General features: G+C 46.8%; 1 protein-coding gene across 1 annotated transcript in view; it reads right to left on the reverse strand.

Moving 5' to 3' along the window:
- Positions 1-22,856, reverse strand: part of CACNA1H (calcium voltage-gated channel subunit alpha1 H) — a 493,948-nt gene that overhangs the window by 179,405 nt on the left and 291,687 nt on the right. Inside the window, exons 5-6 of the mRNA XM_075010231.1 lie at positions 20,915-21,012; positions 7,034-7,193 (exon numbers count right to left, since the gene is read on the reverse strand). Coding sequence (XP_074866332.1) covers positions 7,034-7,193; positions 20,915-21,012 — 258 coding nt within the window. The remainder of the gene's footprint in view (positions 1-7,033; positions 7,194-20,914; positions 21,013-22,856) is intronic.

A 22,856-nucleotide genomic window follows, 5' to 3' on the forward strand; every position in this document is an offset into this window, starting at 1 on the left:
AACAAGAGCAGATTCTAGCCTTCCCTCAGTCTCTAACAATGCCAGATGGGACCAAGATTCCATCAGCAGCGTGACCACAATGAATGCTTCCACAGGAAAGAGAGAAGACAGAGGGGATATGAGAGCAGTTTACAAGTACCTAAAAGGTTGTTACAAGGGGGAGGAAGAAAACTTGTTCTCCTTGGCCTCTGAGGATAGGACACAAAGCAATGGGCTTAAACTGCAGCAAGGGAGGCTTAGGTTGGACATTAGGAAAAATTTCCTGTCAGGGTGGTTAAATGCTGGAATAAATTGTGCAGGGAGGTTGTAGAATCTCCATCACTGGGCATATTTAAGAGCAGGTTAGACAGACATCTATGAGGGATGGTTTAGAGGGCGCTCAGCCCTGCTGAGAGAGCAGGGGACTGGGCTCAATGACCTCTCAAGGTTCCTTCCAGTTCTAGTGTTCTGTGATTCTATGGTTCATTCTCTGTCTAGCAGGGTGCACCTCACAAGGTTTGGGGGGCTCTCCTCCATGCAGCTATGCTCTCAAGTCTTGAAGATGATTTCAGAACTTATTGTCTTCCTCCTGGTCTCACTGAAGCTGGGAGCTGCTGTTAAACTCAATGGGTGCTGGGTTGGATTCTTTGGGACTGAAAAACTGCACTGGATTCATGGAAGAATAAACTTCAGTGGTTTGTAATCAAGTCAAAAATCACCCAGAAACTTCCCTTCTTGTGGGATTTCACTGCTTCTGCCTCTGAATGTTTTGCTGGTATCCAGAGGCACAGACATGGGGGGAATGGAAGACAGATGGAAATGTACAACTTTTGATCATGCAATTTATTCACTCTGAGTTTGGAAGCTGCTGCAGTTTTAGTGATGATCACTTACTCAGTAGAGATGTGGTGCGATGCCTGGAGCCAAGGACCAGTGTTCTCTGTAAGCTGAGCACTTGGGTGGCCACCCAGAAGAGATTCTGGTGCCGCCCAGCTGATTAGCAGAGCACCCACAGATACCAAAGTGATCAGCATGTGTTTCTATGGCGCTGCACATCTGCATGCGCCTCGGTGCACATAACAAAAATTATTCCACTCCTGGATGACGAAAGTTGAAGGAATATTGCCAAGGACTCCCTCCCCTTGCACCAATCCATTGGCTCAGGCTCAGTGCAGGAAAACCAATTTAACTGAATGATAAGGATTGAGGCCTTGATTATAAAATCCTGCAGTGCCTTTGATGCGGCTAACAGACATTAGGCAACAACCTGTTCCTCCGTGCTGGTTAGTTGTTGGGCTTAGCAAGTGATCCCCGTGTGGTTAATTTTTAAAGGCTCCACTTTGCAGCAAGAAACACGCATCATTTTGACTATGGGGATGCAAACCAGTCAGCGAGATTAGAGAGACCCGCCTATGTCACTTTTGGTGCCAGACGCCAGGCGTCCAAAACAACGCACTCACCCTGTGCGTGCTCACTACAAAAGTGGAAATGCAGCCTCTCAGAGGGCAGTGTTAACACAGCTTCACGAGCTTTCAAGTGACTACTTTGTGATTATCTTATGACTGATGGAAAGTCCCAAACTACCGTCCCTGCCTTTGATTGGCACAGGCAAGAGAACTCTCGGCCCTCTGTATCAGAGCAATAGGATGTAGGAGGTTGAATGGCAGCAGCAGAGGTATCTGATAGATAGAGAAAGATCCGAACATGCATAATAATTTTTATTTGAGGTTTTAAAAGGGCTTCATAGCATCCTCTCAGCATCATTGACCAGCTGAAAAAATGTTGCAATGCCTGTTTTACATAATTAACCGAGGCCCAGAGGTTTAAAGCAACTTGTCCTAGGTCACACAATGAGGCAGTCACAGAATCAGGGATAGGACCCAGGAGTCCTGGATCACAGCTAGGGGATGGTGTCTGTACACTGGGTAAGATGAGATACACGCTGCAAATATTAGGTAGTCACAAACGAGACATGATGATATAATTAGGGGGTGTGTCATAATCCATACACATCAGGGGACCATGGAAAAGTTGCACATGCAAGCTGGACTCAGGTAATTCCTTGCTCCTGCCTAGTTAACATACATCTGTAGAATCCTCTGAAGGAAGATTTTTCTCCAGGGTTTTTGCCAGATATCCAAGCCACAATTCATCTACACCTGTGAGTTTCCAGAAATCTTCAGGGTCAGTCCTGAGAGTGGATCCTCGCTGGTGTGACTGGTAAGGAGCAGCTCTGAAGGTGGGTGCTGGGACACACAAGGAACGAGAATGGGCTCAATCCAGAATGCTCAGATTCAAATCCAGATCCCAAACCCCCCAAATGTGAGGTATGTTGGCTCAGGCCTATGGCTAGAGGCTCCATGTTTTCCCTTTGATGTGCTGAATATTGCATGTTTACGGCCAAATTTCAAGATGTCCCATGTGATACACCACTTATTGTTAGGGAAGCAGCATGACATTGACCTGAGGGTGGGGGAAGGTGGGGAGATCCTGGCTCTCAGACGTGGCACTCGTATCCTGAGCTCCCATTTGCTCACCTTAGCAAAGCAGTTTGGCTCTCTTTGGGCTTGCAGTTCTTCATTCAACACATCCCCAAATTTTAACTTTCCTAACAATTATCTCCATGTCTCCCCCATCCCAGGCCAGATTCTTCCCTTCTTTCCAGGCCTTCCTGGTTTCTCATTGGTGTTTTTCCTCTCTGAATAAGAGACAGCCACTTGCATGAAAATACCCGCTGAGGGCAGGTCTATGCTACAGGGCAATGGCCACCTACGGTATGCAACTCCAGCTGCATGAATACCATAGCTGGAGTCAATGTGCCTTAGGTTGAGTTGCTGTGGAATCTCAATGGGAGAAACTCTCCCTTCGACTTCCCTTGTGCTTCTTATTTTGGTGGAATACCAAAGTCAATGAGAGAGCGGTTGATTTAGCGAGTCTTCTTAGATCTGCTAAATCAGCCCTGGGGGATTGATTGCAAAAGTGCCATTCTCCGGGGAAGCGTAGACCGGCCATAAGACAACATGGATTTCAATAGCATTCAAGCTCTCCCCTTTTTCCTGACGCATTGCTGCACAAAGAAGGGGAAAAAAGCCTTAAAGCAAAATTAAATCCATTTGTGGCAAGAGATTTCAATCTGCCTGAGCAGAGCTGCTCCTCCTATATCCATTCATTGAGAACAGCCATCTATCTTCCCTTTGTTAAATAACAAAGGCCCTGCAGCCATGTTTCACTCCATTGCCAATCCATCACGGAGTCTAGTGTCAGGCGGAGCTCTTCCACCCCGTGATTTCCCAGCTCTTCTTGCTTGCAAGCAGTGTCAAGGATGGCAGAGGGACCCCATGTTTCCTGCAACCCTGACAACATTCCCTATGACGAATTGTCCAGAAGGGACAAATCCAAACATACCCAACACGCATCACGTCCTGCCTCTTATTTTAACGAACGAGAAGAATGAGAAATGACTCCCGCCCTTTGCATGTGGCAGTAGGATCTCTATCAGGAGTGGCCAAGTGTCCTAAAAGGAGAGGGCGGAATCTCAGCCACTGGAACCATGGCCACATCCCCACATCATGCCATGCTGCTCTCTGAGACTCTGGCCCCTCTCCTCAAAGTTCCTACCCTCCGGCCACCACATTCCTCCACAGGCCCAACCCCAGCACCACCTCTTTCCCAGAAGCCCCACTCCCATGCTGTCTCTTCTTCCTCAAGTTTCCACCTCCTGCTCACTCCTCTCCAGCCCGTCCCCTTATGACCGGTAAAAAAACGTAATGCCGTAGCTGTTCCGGCCCCCGATCTCTCTGCTGCCTTAGCAAATGACACTGTGCACATTCAGGGCATTGTGCAAGCCACTCAGTGCACACTTGAAGTGAGCTTTGTGTAATATTATCCTCAGTTCAGGGAGAGGTAAATGGAGAGACAGAAAAGCTAAGAGACCTATGCTGGCAAAGTAGATTAGAGTTCTCACGTTCCTGGCTCCCAACCTCAGCCTCCTTGAGCTACGTTTGCAAACACGTCCTGTAGCAGACCTACTGGTAGAGCACTGAAAGTGTTTCTTTTCTATAGAGGTAATCTCACAGCAAATAGCTTTGACGCTCTGTACGTGAAGAAAGCAGGGTCTGATTTTGTTCTAGGTATAGTGTTCTACCCGGGCATGCTCTGAAATGACACAGAATGCAACTAGTGCCTGAGCAGAAACTCATCACAGAGCATGTGTGTATTGTTATTAGATCTTCTTCCACACCCGTTAGTAAAACAGGATAATATGTGCTTACGGCCTGATGGGAATCACCTGTTAAATCTCCAGTCAGGCTTGCTCCAAAACATGAAAGCAGGTGTGTGTGGGTAGTGCTAAATCTGAACTCTCTCTCCCCCTCTTTTGTGTGTGTGTGTGTGTGTGTGTGTGTGTGTGTGTGTGTGTGTGTGTGTGTGTGTGTGTGTGTGTGTGTGTGTGTGTGTGTGTGTGTGTGTGTGGTCCTAAATCTGAACTTTCTCTCCCCCTCTTTCTGCCTTGAACACAAGCATTTACTCATTCGGTGATGGGGGAGGGCAGGGAGGATTACTGGAGTTTACCACATTGCATTTAATACTGAAAGTATCTGTCCAAAAATGTGTTCATTCAGAAGATGAAAATTATTACGTTATCAAAGACCTGAGTCAAATCTGAGACCTTATTGCCCATTGAGGGACAATTATCTACATGCAGCACAACTCCTTCAGCTCTTGGCAAGAGTCCGGGAGGAATGAGTCATGTACTGCCAATGCAGAAATGATACCTGCAGTTACAATTGACTGGGTTTCTCTCATGCGTGTTTGGGGTATTTTTGAAGACAACCCACCAGAACAAGCGCTAGCAGCCTAGAGGCAAGCAGAACACCGAGCAAGCACCCTTCAGGCTAAAGCAGAAGTGTAATTGCTCCAATCAGGAAAGGAACTTGGGGAACCCATGAGGCAGGGAGAACCAGCAACACCCTAGATCAGTGGTTCCCAACCTTTTCAGTTACACAGCGCACAGCAGTGAGACAATTCCATGGCACACCACATTTTTCAGCTGAATCGATTGCTCATAAACATCACATTTACCACGGTTACAGTCTTATTAGAGAAGTCTGCAACACAGTAGTGCACACAGAAAGCTGAACAAGGATCAAAGGCATTAATGTTTCAAATCCATCACAGTACACATCCCCTTAGACAGGTCAAAAAAAGGCAGGCGAGTGACCATGTGCTATACCAGGGAGGTTGAGTAATTGAGAAACTGCTGAAAATTTCAGTGGTTACCCAATTGCTTGCTGGAGAGGGAGGGTAGGAGGCAGATCCAGAGAATAGGAGATCATCTGCAAATAGCCACGGCTAGGGGAAATTAACAAAATTTCACAGCACAGCTGGACAGTTCTCACGGCACACCAGTGTGCCATGGCACACCTGTTGAAATCCACACCTCTGCATGGTATTGTCATGTGACAAGGTAAAGAATCTCACAAATAACTTTCATCCATCACTGAACAATGAACTAGATGAAAGAATAGGGAGAACAGTCTTATCTGTCAAACTACTGTGCCTTTCCCCCCCCTGCTTCCCTGCAGAACTGCAAGCCAGGTTCTTCTGGGTACAGCCCCTCCTGGCTGGATTCCCAATGGAGTTTTAAAGAAACAGAAAATATAGTGTCACTCTTTACAGAAAAACTGTCCCTATGTGATTTAGAATGAGACAGTGTTACAAGCGCATAGCTTAACAAAAAGTAACCAGCACTTCCTATCAGGAATAAATAGCAAAACAAGAATAAATGTAAGAGCCTACCTCCTGTGGTTCTCTAAAAAAGAAAAAAAAACACCTTGGAAATGTAAAATCTAAAGGCACAGACACCAGAAGGCAAATATATTTTTAAAAAATCTCAAATGTATGATTGTTATTTAAAATTTCATGATTTTGGGACCATGACTCATGATTTTTCAGTGCTTGAGATTGGCAACATTGCTATCACTGGCTCTCATATTGACATTGTTTGGGACCAGTCTGAAAGTATGAGTGAAAAAATCCAGGTCATTTTGATCCAAAACTAATTTTTTCATGAGATCAAAAAACTTGGAAAAAAATTCACTGCTAATGGATCAAAACGTTCTGTGTCAAGTCAGGCAGAAATCTACTTTTTAAATTAATTTTGAGTCAACTGAAAAGTATCACTTAACTCTGTGAATTTAGTTTTGAACTTTTTATTTCAACGTCGCTGTCTTCAGGTGTTTTCACTCAACCCCTCTCACCCTGCCCCGCCCATGGCCAAACTTGAATTCAAAATGGCTTTTTAAGCATAAGAGTCAAAATGAGACATTGACAAAGGGTTCAAACATACCACAGAGTTTTTGAGAAAAAATATTGATCTTGGGTGAGACTTCTCCTTGAATTCAACCCAAGTTTTGCAGCAATGAAATCGCATTTTCAATGAAAAAACAAAAACAAAAACAAAAACAAACATCTATTTGTTGAGAAAATTTTGCCCAGCTTTAGTGGACTTCAGTGGCACAATGCAAGTTCACAGCACTGGGGCTAAATCCTGGGAAGAGAGTGTAACAAGCAGACCGGCAGAGCTGTGTTCTGTGGGCCGCACCTATTCATAATGGGGCAAATTTCCTTTTCCTGCCTGAGACAGGGCTGGAGAGGCTGACAGACTTGCCGGGCCCTGGGGCAAGGTACAAGGGGTGAGCTCTGCATTCCCCAAAGGGGCGGAGCCTCAGGTGGAAAGGGCCTGGTGGGAGCAGCTAGGCCTCAGCTCTGCTTGGAATGTGCTGTCTGCCCACACCAACCAGACTAGTACCATCTAGCATGCGCCACCGGGTGCTCCAGTGGCAATTTAAAAGGGCCAGGAGCCTTTGAAGCCTTGGGGCAGCTGCCCCTTTGCTCCTCCCCCAAGTCAGCAGACCTGGGCAAAGCAAAGGAGGAGATCTTTGCATTGAACCCACAACTTATGCTCCCCCAGCTGGCCAAACACATAGAAATGTTCCTCCGACAGCTGGAGCAGGAGAGAGAAAAGACAAGATGGTGACCTTTCCGCTGTACTTACGTTGCAAGGTTGCTGTCTAGGAAACACCTGTTTCTCAGCAGCCCTGCCCAGAGCTGCACGCCGACAATCCCAAAGATGAAAAAGACAAAGAAGCACAAGAGAAGGACGTTGCCTAACATAGGCAGAGTATCTAACAGCAGGGTAACGAGTATTCGCATACCTGTGGGGAGAAGGAGAAAACAGGTTACGTGAGCCTGTTGGACAGAACAGAGCAGGCGATATGCTGAATTCCATCCATTTAGGAAAAGCATCTACTGCTTCAGAAGCAAGCTCACAAGCTTCTAAGTGTGATGAGCTGTACAGTGGTAGAGAAAATGACACTGCATAAAGTTGTCTCCTGCAGAGTATGTCCTGGATCCAAGTCCAGTACTTTCCCAGTGGCTGGGAGAGCAGGCTCAGGCAGGCCGGTTCTGGCTTATCCACTTTTCAGTTAGGTATGGCCTACAGGGCAGGGCCCATCTGCCAAGTGCTGTACAGAGGTACAAAGAAAGAGGCTCCCCAGGCTGAACACATTGCAGTTGAAATAGACAAGACAGAGTGAGAGAGAGGAAACAGCGAAGGAGTCCATGCACACAACTGGCCAGCTGCAGACTTAGATACTGAACTTCAGTTCTCCTGGCTCCCAGTCCAGTGCTCTATCAACTAATTTCTGCTACAGGCTGAGCTTTTCTAATCCAGAATTCTCTCGTCCGGTAACATTTGCAGTCTGGCTTGATTTTAGTTAGCTGAACAACCACTGATCATTGGGGTGGGCAAGTTTCCTGCAGTCTCATAAAGTTTATTTCCAGCCATCAGTCCTGGCTCTCCATGTTCTGTGCTGTTATTTATCTGTAATTTATCCCTAAATGTCTTCTAAGAGCCCAGTAAGCAGTGGAAGCAGTAATGCTGCTACACAGTATGATCTCCTACAGTCTGGCAAATTCTCTCATCTGGCACTGGTCAGGTGCCAATGGTGCTGGATTAGAGAGGTTCAACCTGTAGTTGCTGCAGATACAACAGCTATGCAAAGCTTGAGCCTACATTCTGTGCCCCTCAGCCCAGGTTTGGAGCAGTGCTCATGTCTACGAGCCGCAGAGGAACATGCAACAGCAATAACAATGCAAAAGATTTAGCAGCATGTGCCAAAAAATATTCATTTGTATTTAGTGTGTATTTCTGCAAGTCAGGGTTAAAGGTGGCATATCTCAAATTGCCCAGCATTGTCCTAGCCCGGCAGCTACTAACGTCAGAGGTCAACGCCCTCCCCCTACCCATAACATGCTGCATGCTACACAAACACTCATGACTTTGCAAGCTAAACTATAGCTGCAAAATGCCCCCCAAAAGGACAGGGAGTCTGGGGTTCATCTACTTAGTTCCTCTGTAAACCACACTCCATGAACTCAGCTGACAGATTTGCCCTTTTGGCATCAGAAGGCATCAGAGCTGCTACTCTGTTCAAACAATGAAGAGCCAGAGAGGCTGACAAACAATGTATTTTAAAAAAACTATTAAAGAATTTCACAAGCTGCCAACAATCTCCTTCTCCCAAACAACGCAGAGCCTGGAGCGGAGATGGACGGGAGTTTTAATGCTCTTTGCACCTTTTCCAGAGATGTCCTATCCTTCACACAGGCTCAAGAAGTGCAGGTTTTCCCCACCAATATGCATTAGCCATTAGTTGGAGGCAATCTTCCAAGGGATAAGAGAGAGGCTGAGGCTCCATAGCCTTGTCCATCTTGACCTCCCTGCTGAGGCTGTTTTTCAGTTAGGCAAACAGCTGTTTTTCTAGGAAGTGGGTTGTGATCAACTCACTTTACATAGGCTGTTGGTCAGCCTTCATCATACATTCCTGGTCACTACTGACATAAGCTGGATTTGAATCTATAACCTATGCCTGCAAGTCTCCATACCTTCTTTCCAACTATTGTGCTATGCATTTAACCCCGTCGCATAGGAATTGGAACAACCTCTTGTCGCACCCTTGTTAAAAGTCATTTTGCATGTGTTCATTTGCAGCTCAGACTTGGGGAGTAACTCAGTGGTCTCCCTCCTCAAGAGAACCCGCCCATCATCCTTCAACTCAGCCTCACTCAGGCCTCTTTATGGCACATTTGGTAAAACTCATACTTCCCTTTAGTAAAATGGTTAATTTACACACTCATGGGCAAAGCTTCCCTCATAATGACTACCCAGTCATCAAATTAAGCCCTGGCTAGCCATTAAGGGGTTCATCCTTCTTGGATATGTGGAAGGAACCATGTTTAAAAATGACCATTGCTTGCATGGTTTCTTTGATTACACATAGCCTTTGCAACCTTGTTGTAACCATGTTAGTCTCAGTATATTAGAGTGGGAAGGTAGATAATGTAGTGCCCTTTATTGGAGAAGCTCCTGAAAGAGATTAGCTTTTGATTTTACACAGACATGAAGAAGAGGCACAGTGTAAGCTCAAAAGCATCTCTCTCTCACTAACAGAAGCTGGTCTAGTCAAGGACATTACCTCACTGACCTTGTCTCTCTAATATTCTTAGGCTTAGCAAAATTAGATTTTAATTTTTTTAATAATTTGGGAGACAATATCTCTGCTGTTTTTAAAGCTTGGTTTATACTAGGCAGGTAAGTTGATTGCAGATACACAGTTCTAGCTTGGGCAATTGTGTAGCCAGAGTCAACATATCTACACTTGGCTAACTTGGCTGTCTCTACAGGGAAGGTCGATAGGAGTTTCTCCTGTTGGCCTCCCTCACTCCTTACGATACTGAGGAATACAGGGGTTGACTGCCGAGCCCAGATACTTCAATTTTGTGCATCTCTATAAGGCGCATGAAATTGAACTCCAGAAGATTAACCCTGAACGATTCAATCTCCCGGAAAGTATAAACAAGCCCTAAGTGTAATTTCCTGACTTTTAATCAATTTAAATTTTTACAGTTATGCGAAATAGAGTGCGTGTGTGTGTGTGTGTGTGTGCGTGTGTGCGCGCGCACGCAAGAGATACTTATCATTCAACACTAGTACATACAGTATTGAGATTCAAAACTAATTAAAGCTTTATAATTGCTGCAACACAACTATTAATGTTGCTTGCCAAAATGCACAAATTAAGTGTCCTTAAATCAACTCTAGTAAGTTTTCAAGCAGCGTGTTTTTTATTTTGTCTATCTGCAATTTTTGACTACTATGGATGGAATACTGTTTCATTGGCTTGTATGTGTACGGTGAAACTGACACTGACTTTCACCATGAAATATGTAGTCTTCCAAGGCTAACTGCAGTGGTCAAGGACCGTTGGGGATGGGGCTTAACCACCAAACCTGAGATGCTCAGAAATGAGGGGTCAAACTTTGTCTTGGCTTTATGCTTTGTAGTTAGAGGTCAAGATGACTTCTAAGTTTAAGTTAAAGCAAAAATTAAAAAAAACCCTGAGGAATAATTATATGCAAATTAGTGGTTCAATAAAGGTTAAATGAGCCTTTGCAAAACTAACCAACCATCAGTTGAACAGCTGATAATTGCAGCTTTGAGAGAAAGAAAAGGAGAACTAAAGAACCCCAACAATGTTAAGGTCAATTAAAAAAAAAAAAAGGAAAGCGCGTGAGGAGCTAAACATTCCAACAGAAAACATTGCGTGTGATTACAGCCTGGTGCAAATCAATTGGTCTGACAGATAATGCTGGCGACAGTGCAGTCTTCAGGGGAGTTTTATCCTGTTAAGAGGCATCTCTGCAAAGTACTCTCTCTGTCTGCATGGAGCTATTTCTCCCTTAATTCCCCTCCTGCAAGATATTACCCTCCATTAGTTGTCCCACTTGGATAGAGAGTGGCATTTAAATTCTGATGTCGTTTCTCTCTTACCCTCTTAATTTGCAGGTTGCCGCTTCTTCCAGCCAACTCCCAAATCATGTCTAATGCATCTCTGAGTAGTTCTTAATTACACAGGGCCACACACAGCTTGACATCCTTTGACTTCAGAGGGAGTTTTGTCTGGATAGGAGCTAAGAACATCAGGATTTGGCTCAGCAGCCCAGACCCGCAGCTCATGGGAACTGATGTTGGTGCACTGAAATCAGTGGATCTATATGGACTTATACTCAGCATGTAGATACATGGCTGCTACAGTAAGGCACGTTCCATCTAAGGATCTCAAAGCTGCAAACAGCTCAGGTCCCCTCCTATGCTGAGATAAGCTTGATATGGGGGAAAGGGATGATTAGTGGGGCAAATTACACTTTCTTATTTCCAGACTACATTTGCACCACCACAGACCTTTTGGCATAAGTTAGAACAGCTTAGAGGCTACTACAATGTATATACTCTGGGCTTTGCAGGATGCTATATCAACTGTGAATTAGTGCAAACATGCTCCACACTTTCCCCAACACATCTCCCTCTCCCCACCCCCGTGGCAGGAGGGAGGTTAGCACAGAAGATGGCTATGCTACTTTACTCCACCTGGCTTCATAGTTGCAAGAGAACTGTAGGGGAACACATGCCAGTTAGACCCAAAGTTCATCAGGCCATCCCTTCCAAACAGTGCAAAGTGGCAGAATCAGGAAGACAGATTCCTGACCTAACAACTAACCTCATAATGACACAGATGTTCCCAAGGTTAACGAAGGGCGGATCTACTTGAGGGAACAAAGTCGATCTTAGATATGCCATTCTAGCTACGCCATTAGCTTGGCTAGAATCGACGTATCAGAATTGACGTTCTGCTCTAGTGTAGCCCAGGGCTCTGCAGGCTTGCGCCCATGTCCCTTATGCCACACGATATCGTGGAGTAGGAGGGTTGAGGGCTGAGTCCAGAGAGATCGATTTTGCCTCATCTCAACACACACGGCAAATTCAAACTCCGTAGCTCGACCGCAGTATGTTGATCATCCAGTAAGCACGGATCAAGCCACATTTGAACTTTAATGGGTTATAGTATAGTTATAGCATATTAATGTGTTATATATACTATAACTATACCATAACACAATGTGATTAATTAATTAATACAATGTGAGCTGGTAGTTACTGATACAGATCTACTCCCTTTCAGGGGTGTCCTCTTTTTTTGAAAGTTCAAATATGGTAACCCTACGTTACCTGCTGCATAACTGAGAAACTGACGGTCAGACAACACAAATAACCCGTCACTGGTCACTGAACAAGTCAGTGGAAGAGTTCAGAGTAAAACTCAAACTTCCCCAGCTCCCAGTCTTTGTGCATCAACCTTTCAATCTGTTGCTTCCCTAAAGTCAGTTAAGAGCACAAGTGTGAGGAGCTGAAATGTCACAATTAATATACAGATTCTGAAAATATAGCAGGAGACTAAATTAAATGCACTATGAGTTTTTATTTCACAGCCTTCACTCTCAATGCACTTAATAATTCCAACCCCACAAGCATAAGGTAAATAGCACTGCCCCTCAGATTTCACTTACAAGTCCATCTTTGCACAAGCAAAAGATTCATATAATTCGTAATGGTAGGAAGGATTTTTGCTTTAGCTGATTCTTCTTCCTCCATCTCACCCTATTTCCCACCCCCCCAAATGGTTAAAATCTATCTTCTTCTGCCAGGCAACTTCTTTTCCCCACTCAGTTACACTTGGTACATAAGGTTGTTTTGTGGCACCACTCTAGAGATTGATCCCATCTGTTAGCTGTCTACTCAAGGCACTTTGGACCCGCTTAGTCAAACAGCAAGCATGCCATGGGAGAAGATTATTAGCATCAGCTAAGCTAAAAACAAGCCTCATGATCTCTTTTCAATTTCATTATATGTGGTGCCCATTTTAAACCACACATTTGAAAAAACAACCACCACCCAGCGATGAAATGAACTTGAAAACAGTGACCCCTATTAGAAACCTTACAGCTCTTGCCAAGAACATAAATCATAGAATTATCCTTTTTTTTCCCTCCCAGTCATTTCCAAGGAATAATCTCTAATAGAGATGATGTTTTTATTGGCTGGATTCTTCCTTTCTTTCTTTTCTTTGAAAAAAAAATATCTAGTGGGCAAATTTATTGCACATGAAAGCAACGGGGTAATAGAATTGGATGGGGCCAGGCAAAGTGCAAGGCTGTCGTGTGGATAAATTGCCATGCTGTTTTTGATAGATCTCCACTGTGGAGGCTTTTGGTTCCCTGTTGGAAGGAATTAGAGGACAATTCTATCTACTACGCAGCCACTGCAGTTGAAATCTGCTTAAATGTTGCTCCAATGCAGTTAGTCCTCAATACTCAATTCCACTAGTCTATCTGAAACATCAGCTGCCAAGATCGTTTTCTCTCTCCATCATTTTCACCACTTCCTGTGCTGGATTCTTCCACTGGGGCCTTCCAAGGTGGCTCATCATCAAGGACCATCACTTCTTTGCCCTACTGTACTTTCACACAGACCTGTTTTCTTTCCCTCCCTCATCTTCTCCCTTTCAGCCATCCACTTTCCTTCTCATACAAATGCATAACAAACTCCAATGACCGGAAATTAAACTAGACAAACTCCAACTGGAAATAAGGGGCGCGTCTTAAACATTGAATGTAATTAACCACTGGAACAATGTCCCAAGGGTCATGATGGATCCTCCCATCATTGGAAGTTTTAAAATTAAAAATTTTTTTTTAAATAAAAGATCTATCCCAGTTCAAACAGGAATTAATTCATCAAAGTCCTATGCCCTGTGTTATCTAGGCAGTCAGACCAGATGATCACAGTGGGTCTTTCTGGCCTTAGATACTATAAAAAAAAAAAAAGGTGCCCAAAATACATGTTTGTGCACACATGTGTGTGTGAATTCCCCCTTTTAAACATCACTTCTCTTTAATTATGGTGCAAGCTATTTGGAGCTGGGACCATGCTTTCCAGTGCATTTGTATAGCACCTAGCACAGTGACTCTCACTCTGATTAGATAGGCACGGCTACAAGGCTGTGAAATGATACTAGCTCGACATACAACTTTGGCATCCCTGCTAAAGTGCCTGAGGCTCAGCCCAGCTAGAGAAGAATGCTCACTTGTGTAATGCTGACAGACCTGGATTGCTGGCACCAGGGATAGAACCAGCAAGCACAGGGTCTAAAGCCCTGCACTCTACTGCATGAGCTAAAGGCCAGCTGGCTCTCAGCCAACGCTGTAGAGCAGAGACTTCACCCACCCCAGATGAGGTCTCAGTACCCCTGAGTAGCACACTTGCTTTCTTATTCCATCCCAATCAGAGCATCTAGGGGGAGGTAAAATGGCCCTCAGAACCAAGTTTTTCTATTAGATCACGGCAACTAGATTCCTACATCAGAGGTCCTTGTGCTCACCCTGCCTTTCCATGTGGATAAATGGGAGAGAGATCTTGGGAGGAAAAAAGGTAATGGAGGGAGACCACAAAATGGCTGGATAAAGGCAAAAGGGAACTTGTCCAGCTTCTGGAATCACGGGATAGACCCAATTTTTCTAAAGAAAGCTAAGTTTTTATGCCTCATGCTTGCAAGGAAAAGCTGGGAGAAAATGATCCCATGGTAACCGGCACAGTAACCTGGGCCTGAATTGGCCGGGCACCTGAAACAACATCTGTGATGGGGGAAAGTGCATCACACATCTCAATAGGGTGTTAACTCCACCACGAAGCTGCACCCAGCACTGTCCCAACAGAGAGCTGTGTGAGTGGCAGGAGATGTTTCAAGCAGACCTGGTCTGCTCACCAAAACAGATGCAGCTCAGCTACTTGTTTAAATAAGGGGCTTTCCTGGACTGCTCACCTGCCTTGCGACATGAACCTGCTGCCACAAGGGTCCAAGCACCAATGTGCTATTCCGGGGGGTGGGGTGAAACCATGTTACTGCCCCACCTCTCTTGAACGGAATGTATTCCCCATCCCTTAAAGAGTGGATAGGGCCACACTATGGGGTGTGGGTATGGGGGATCCTGCATCCTGGTATGATCCAGAGTGACGTAATCCGGTCATGGGTTTCGGTAGGAAGAAGTCTGAGAACTTCTATCCCTACACTACTGTGACAAGGGCCCCTCTTACCCAGGCCACTGCTTGGGTCAGTCTCTCGCTCCTGTCCCCTCAGAGGCAGGGGTTTGCAATGGGTCTCTGTGGTAGGGAGCCCAGCCACACTTCCTGGGACTCCCTCCCCTGCTGTTTCTCTGCTGGAGCTGGTACGACTTCCTTTCAGGCTTTTGCTCTCTGTCTCTCCCATACCACTCTCCCCGTCCACCTCACTCTCTCCCCCACCTTTCAACTGTGGAAGCTTTTAAAGGCCTTCAGCAAGCCAGCAGCGGGGTCAGCTGGCCCCAGTCTGCTTGAGCCAACTCCCTCCCAGCTGCTTCTAATTGTCCTGCTGCTCTCTGCTTCTGTTATCAGGTTTTGGGGGCTGCCTTTCCCCTACTCCGAAGGAGCCCTCTGGCCTGACCCTACCACACGACCTATTCTATTTAGATCAGCTTTGCCAAGACCTATCCCAAGCCATGCGTGCAGGACATTACTCCTCCCCTCCCCTACAACCTCCAATTTACAGCAGTTCGGCTGGGCAGATGTTAACACACACACAGCAGAGACGAATGAGGCCAGGCTGATGCACTGGCTATCAGCGGGGTGGTACGGGAAGGGGGATTTGAGGGTTGAATTATGCTCAGGAAAGTCGAACAATTATCCTGGTTACCCTCTCACCAACCACAGAGCACGAACGAGCAGTAGGAGTGCCAGGTACCCATCCCACCCTCTCCATGCCTTTACTCAGAGTTATTCTGCAGCTAGAGAGCAGCTCAGCTTCTGTGGCCAATTACTGCTAATGGTTATCCTGATCTATGGGAGGAGCTGCTGAATTCAGGGTTTAGCAGGGGGGTGACTTTCCTTCTCTGTTAAGCTTTAGAATCCCCCTGGCTCAAAGCTGCCCGACTGTACAAAGATAAGTCATCATTATTATAAAGGTCGTCAGCTGCTCTGAAAAAATAAAAACGGGGGGTTACCATGATCCATTCCTGCCAAATACTGGATTGTGTCAAACATTGGCTGGAGCACTAAACATATCAAAGTCAAAAGGGGGCAGAGTTAGTGTCTTATAAACAAGGGACAGGCTGTACTTATCTACCCTCCAGGAACTGAGATACTTCTAAGAATGCTAATCCTACTTTGGCACTCATTCAAGAAGCTATGAACACTAGAAGGCTGTCCCAGGGGCTTATCAGGCCAATCAACTCAAAACATGGATTTGGTGCATTGGATTTCATCTCATCGTCTATTAATGAAATTGGATGAATTTCTAGTGCCCCTCTTCTGAAAGAAAACCAAAGCAGGGATTGTGGCACAAACTACCCGAAAAATCCCGCTCCAAAGCCTCAGGAGTGAACTCAGAAAACGGAACCAGCGAGCTGAGAAAATCAGGCAGTCACAAAGTTTGGACCTGGCTCAGAATTTTCTCCAAGTTGTGAAGGTGTTTGGAGCCAGTGGGTGGTTCATGGCCATTTCCTTAGGTTTTGCCTGCATTAAAAAGTTGCGCCAACAAAACCTAGGAGTGCTTTAAAAAAAAAATCATCCACTCACCCAGCCAATATAATTATGCCAACTAACCCCTCCCATGGACACACAATTATACTGACAGAAGAGTGCTTTTGTTGGCGTAGCTGATGTTGTTTGGGGAGGCAGTGTCGCTGTGCCAGAATATGCTGCGTGTTCACATAATTATGCTGGCATAGCTGCGCTGGCAATGGCTCTGCAGCGCAAATGAGCTCTTCAAACGTAATGATCGTCCTTACGGCCACGATTCAGTCAAGCACTGGAGCACGTGCTTAAGTTTCACTGCCTTCAAGTTAAATTAAACACAGGTTTAAATGCTCTCATACATTTCAGCATCCTCTCATTTAAAAGGCAGCTAGCAGTGACTCAATGAGTGTCAATAAAATAAGAACTAACCTGGACTTTTAACCCCAAACCTGAACTTTTCTTGAGGTTCAAACAAGTAGAGAGAGCTCCCTTACCAAATAGTACATATTTTTGTTGCATTCTGCACTGTTCCCACTCCCAGACAGGATTAGAGAAAACAGTGCCAAAAACCCATGAGAAAGGCTACTCCCTGGTGTATTTCTGGTCTGCTGAAAAATTACAATAAAAAATTAAATTCAGAATCCAAAGCGTCTGAGGTCTCTCAGTCCTTGTGCGTGTCCTCAAGTTTTTTTTTCTGAACTTGAAAAAAAAAGTCATCACAGCTTTAAAACCAAAACCAAAAACAAAAACAAGAAAGTCTAAAAAAATCTAAAAGCCGAGAGAAACTTCAGAGAATATTTCTGCAGGCAAACACCATCCCTTCTCTCACATGCTCATGTAAGGTACTGGAATCAGAACAATTTAGTGGGAGTTTGTTTGGCTGTCTGTAGCTCTGCCGACATTATGGGCAATTAATCTAAGTGGGATGCTGAATGATAATGCTGTATCATTCTAATGCGTTTTTAAAAAGGAGCAGGAAAAGCAATTTCTGGAGGGAAACCGAGGATTTGCAGACAATTACACAGCCTCTCCAGAAAGGGAGGATTTCATCTAAGAGCGATGCAAGGGCTATAAAATTAGCATATCATTGAAGGATCACTCTGCGGAGGGATGGTAGCAACCAGGAGAGGATTTCAACTGGCTGGCTCATCTTTCAAATTGGATTTAGGAGACAAGCAGCTGACTCCACTCCAAAACGGCTTTAGGGACTACTTGAACTTTCTGAAGTGGGTGAACCCAATTTTGTTCCCTTTGCAATGAAAGCACCTCTGTGTTTCACCAAAAGCGCAGACGGAAGGGCAAGGCCTTGCTCATCTCAGAGGAGCAACGATCCTATCTGAAAACTGGGACTGGTTTCCCCTCAAAAGGAACGCTTTCATTTGCCTTGAGAGAACAGCATGCTGGGAACGTTATAGACAGGAATGGAGATAAGCTGCTCTGCCTCAAAAGAGTTTAAGAACAGCCCTGGAAAAGAGCCAGAGAGGCACAGACATGTCAAGCTGGAAGGGATCTTGCAAGGACACCCAATCCAGCTCACTGCGCTGAAGCAGGACTGAGTCAATCTAGCAGTGGCGACTGGTGAGAGAACTCCACGAGGGCTGGGGGACACGAGCCATGTGCCCCCCGCCACAGCTTGCTTCTGTCTCAAGCCCCTCCCCTCGCTCCACCCCTGCCCCTCCCTCTCCTGCTCTTGCTCCTCCCGTGTCCCACACCGTCCCTGCCTCTCTAGGAGCGCTGGACCACTTCTGGTGAGCGTGGGGGTAGTCCCTTCCTGCTCCAGGGGAGGGGCTGGACTGCCACTGCACTCACCGGTACAGGGGCTCAGATGGAGGCTGGGTGCGGAAGGGAGCGTGGAGTCAGGGACTGAGGGTCAGAAGTAGGTGTGGGATCTGGGAGGAAGCTTGAGTGAAGCAGCGAGTTGTGACCTGGGGCAGAGGAGGGGGTGTGGATGCAGGAGAGGATTCTGACTTGCAGGAAGAGTGTAGGAGGGGATGCTGGGTCTGGGAGGAGGTTGTGACTTGGGGCAAAGGGTTGGGGCACAGGGTTTTGGAGGGGGTATGGGCACAGGAGCAAGGGAGCAGAAGGTTTGGGTTATGTGGAGTAGCGGTTTTGGGGGGAGGGAGGAGATGGGGTGCCAGAGGCAGGCTCTGGCCAGGAGGTACCTTCTGGGCATCTCCTGGCTAGCAACCTAGCAGGTCCATCAGCTAGGTTCCCTGCCTGATGCAGCTCCTACACTCTGATCAGGGCTGCTGGCTGCAGGGGCCATGTGCTTCCCTGAATGCTGTGTGTCTGAGGGGAAGGGAGGAATACTTAATTTGCTGCCTAGCCTGCAAACAGGAGTTCACATTGGCCAGAAACTAGCCAATGGGAGCTGCGAGATTGTGCTAGGGGTGGGACTAGTGCGTGAAGCCTTTCCCCCGGCCCAGGCTCACAGCATTCAGAGAAGCACATGGCCTCCACAAATGGCAGCTCCAGCCGAGGGTTGTGGGGTGGAAAGGGAGATTTAGACTGGATAGAAGAGAAAAGTTTCTAATTAAAACAGTAGCTAAGCTCTGGGATAGGTTTCCAACAAAAGCGGTGGAATCCCCATGGCTGCATCTATGAAAGAAGGGGCCATTCCGAAAAATCCCATGGAGCATCTACAAGCAAAACACGTACTTTTGCTCCGTAATGCAGCTTTTCTTTTGGAAGACATCTTCCGCACCTGGATCAGGAAGAGCGACTTAGAAAAGCGTGTGTAGGCGTGACGCGGGCCTTCTTCTTGAAAGGGAAGTCCTCATGGTGCTGGATTTTTCAATCCCTGGCCCGTTATTTTGAAAGCACGGGGGCTGTGTGGATGGTCTCTTTCAGAAGAGCGGATTGCTCTTCCAATCTGCTTGTTTGTGTGTAGACGTGACCGTCTGAAAGCTCATCTTTCGGAAGATCGCTGTAGTGTAGACGCGGCCCTTCAATGGACGTTTAACACCAGGCTGGACAAACATCTTTCGGGGGTGGTCTAGGTTTCAGGGCTGATGCGTGGTGGGCACACAAGGGGGCACATGTACACCTCTGTGCCACCACCCCCCATCGCCACACCACTTCCAGTGTGCCCAGTGGCAGTTCCACCCCTCTCCCGGAGCAGGAAGGGGCTGCAATCATAGAATCAAACAACGCGAGGACTGGAAGGGACTTCGAGAGGCCATCAAGTCCAGCCCCCTGCCCTCATGGCAGGACCAAGTACTGTCTAGACCATCCCTGATAGACACTTATCTAATCTGTTCTTAAATATCTCCAGCAATGGAGATTCCACAGCCTCCCTAGGGAATTTATTCCAGTGTTTGACCACCCTGACAGTTAGGAACTTTTTCCTAATGTCCAACCTTAACCTCCCTTGCTGCAGTTTATAAATACACGACACTGCCAGTTACCCCAAAATCCTCATGATCTGAATCCACAGTGTGCCCCCCTCACACTGGCCTGGAAAATCACAACATGCACGAGGACAGTATACAGCAGTGACAACTTTCCCCTTATAGAAAATGGGTCTAACTCATGAGTCACCAATGCAAGTCCATGCAATATTCACTCCTAGTGGCGTGCCACGGCTGGAGCACTGCAGCCAGTTGAAAGGGGGGCCAAGCAATTCTTTGTCTCCAGTCAGAGCTCGTCACCCACCACAGAGCCCTGCCACTGGGGAAACAGCCCCTCTCAGGGACCGGTGGGGCAAGGATGCTACCGACTCACACTGCCAGCAGCACGGAGAGGCCAGAGCCAGCCATACCCGTGGACAAGCTGCCTGGACACCAGGCCATTCAGGTGGCTTTGGGCCCCTCCATGGGCCTCAGAGCACAGGCTCCAGCCTCATCCTGGAGATCTACATTGCAATTTTCAAGCCCCTGAGCCCAAGTCCCCGACCCGGGCTAGCTGCAGCTGTGCCACAGGTCTATTATCACAGTGCAGACGTCCTTTCCTGAGTTCAGTCCAACCTCCCTCCCATGGAGCCAGGATCTCCAGTGCCCCTTTCTGAAGAGCTGAGATATAATGCAAACAACCCCACTGCTCCCGGCAGCTGCTTCCTCCCGCCAGCTACAGCTTCCTTGGCTTGTGCCCTGCCTGGGCCTCCCAGCTGGAGAGTTACCAGCGTTCGTTCTCAAAGCCTCTCCTTTGCAAGAGTCTGCTCGGGTCACGTGGCTCATCACTCTCATGGCTTTCATTCTGCCCACCTGGGGAGGTGAGTTAAGCACGTTACAGCTGGACTGAAGCCCATCCCCTTCAAAGGGCCAGACGCCGTGTCAATAGGATAAACAATGCACCTGCTGCTTTAGACCCAAGGGGCTAAATTTGCCTGGTCAGGAACAGGCATCACACCTGAACAGAAACTTGGTGCAAGCATGTTCTGAATCACATACAGACTTGTGCTCATCACTCTGGGAAAAGAGGGGTTTTACTTACTTGGGACCCTGTTAATGGCTCGTAGAGGCCTGAGTACCCGGACAGTTCGGATGGCAGACAAGCTCACGTTGTGCCCATCCAGAGAATATTCCATCATGCTACGGAAGAAAGAGAAAAGAAATCAGAACAGAGGTGTCCGGGCAGCTGGTTTTAGCTTCTCAGGTGGGTCTGTTGGTCAGACCATATGTGCCGTGGCTATCGCGGGATTAAGCTGTACAATGGGCACCATCGTGATCTGCGGGATTAGCAGAAGCTGTCACAGTGCTGGATTGTTGCAGTACTGGAAAAAACAGTCAAGCTAATGCTGTGCATAGACTTCGGGCATTAGCACCTCCAGAAGGGGGGAGTTTTATGAATGAAAAGCCCTTGCGTCACTGCCTGGTGTCTCTGAAAAGTATCCTCCGAAAGCCCTGCCTGGAGCATGACGCTGAGCTGCTGCGGCATACGGCAGTCATCCTGCTGAAGTCTTTGGGGCTAACCACATACATTAATGGCACTCCCCATGACTACTGCTTGCAGAATTAGACCCAACAGAAATCAGAGGCAGAGGAAAAGGGAAGGGGGAACCTACTCCTCTCCAGGTCAGTGCTAAATTGTTCTGCACGGTCTCATGGTTTTGCCAGGTCTCAAGTAATGGAGTGTCCTTGATTCACAGAACAGAGGGGCCCACTGTGATCAACTCATCCGCCCTCCTGTGTTGCACAGGCCAGAGAACTGCCCCCAAAATAACACTCTGTAGAAACAGCTAATCTTGATTTAAAGCTTGTCAGTGGCGGAGACTCTGCCATGACTTGGTGGCACAGCCACTCACTTACCATCCAAGCCCACCCTGCGTCCCAGCTCTGCTCTGCTCCTTTCTGAGAGCATGGCCTGCTCAGTCCTTTCAGTGTTCTTGCGTGGGAGGTGGGACAGGGACTGGCCCTGCTCCTCCCACCTGTGGGATTGGGCCATGGGGACTTGCAAGCCCCTGACCCCCACCCCTGCAGCGGGAGTGCTGGTGGAGCAGGACAAGCCCCAAACCCCACTCCCCAGTTGGAGGATTGGGGTGGGGGGGGCAGTGCAGGTGGGGGTGCACTTTTCTTCACCTCCTCAATTTTCTTTGACCCCTGGTCAAAGCTTGCAGGGCTGATGGGGTGGGGGGTAGCCCCAATGACTCTTGCCTCCATCCTCCTGTCATTGCCAGCCAGCCTAAATCAGGGCCCACCCAAATGTCCCAGTCTTCTTACACCACTGCCATGCTGCTTGGGAGACTGATTTTAATCCCTTCCAGTATGAGATTACTCCACAGCTCCGTACTGCTCAAGGCCAAGATTTTTTTCTGACCTTCCTTTCTCACCACTCCTGTTACGCCTCTTTTTCCTACCCCCAGGTCTTTACATGCCAGCTCGCCTTTTTTCCCAGCCTAAAAACATACAGATCAGGCATAGCATTACGAAGTTTGGGCTGCATTACGTAATGAAAAACAAAAAGGAATATTTTCACATCATGTTGCCATTTCACATTGACATTTCTCTCCTGGACTGAGACGGGTGTTAAGTTTAGTCAGTCTTTATAACAAACATGTTAACATGTGTCAGGCTTTTTTTTTAAATGGAGGGTTTGGCTTGTTAGCTTAGTTGTAATTACAACGTGTAGTGTCTGAACTGTCCACAGGAAAGGACTTGTAAGTGTGCCACACCTCGCTCATAACTCCTGTTCAGACACTGCAATACATCAAGGGCAAGACTGTGGATTAGCTTTGGGTACTTGAAAGAATTTTTTTTTTACCAATTCACAAACTAAGAAGTGGAGTGGGAACGAGGGAGGTCTGACTGAAGCAAACACACAAATGTTTCCACCCAATCTTTTACAATTTCAGGTGGAGTAATTTTTATCGCAAACATTCCATGCTGGTGTTAAGGATTTAGGCACTCAGACTGACCATGGTACAACCAGGGAGTGA

The sequence above is a fragment of the Carettochelys insculpta genome, chromosome 16, assembly GCF_033958435.1.
Source record: "Carettochelys insculpta isolate YL-2023 chromosome 16, ASM3395843v1, whole genome shotgun sequence".
Lineage (NCBI taxonomy): Eukaryota > Metazoa > Chordata > Testudines > Carettochelyidae > Carettochelys > Carettochelys insculpta.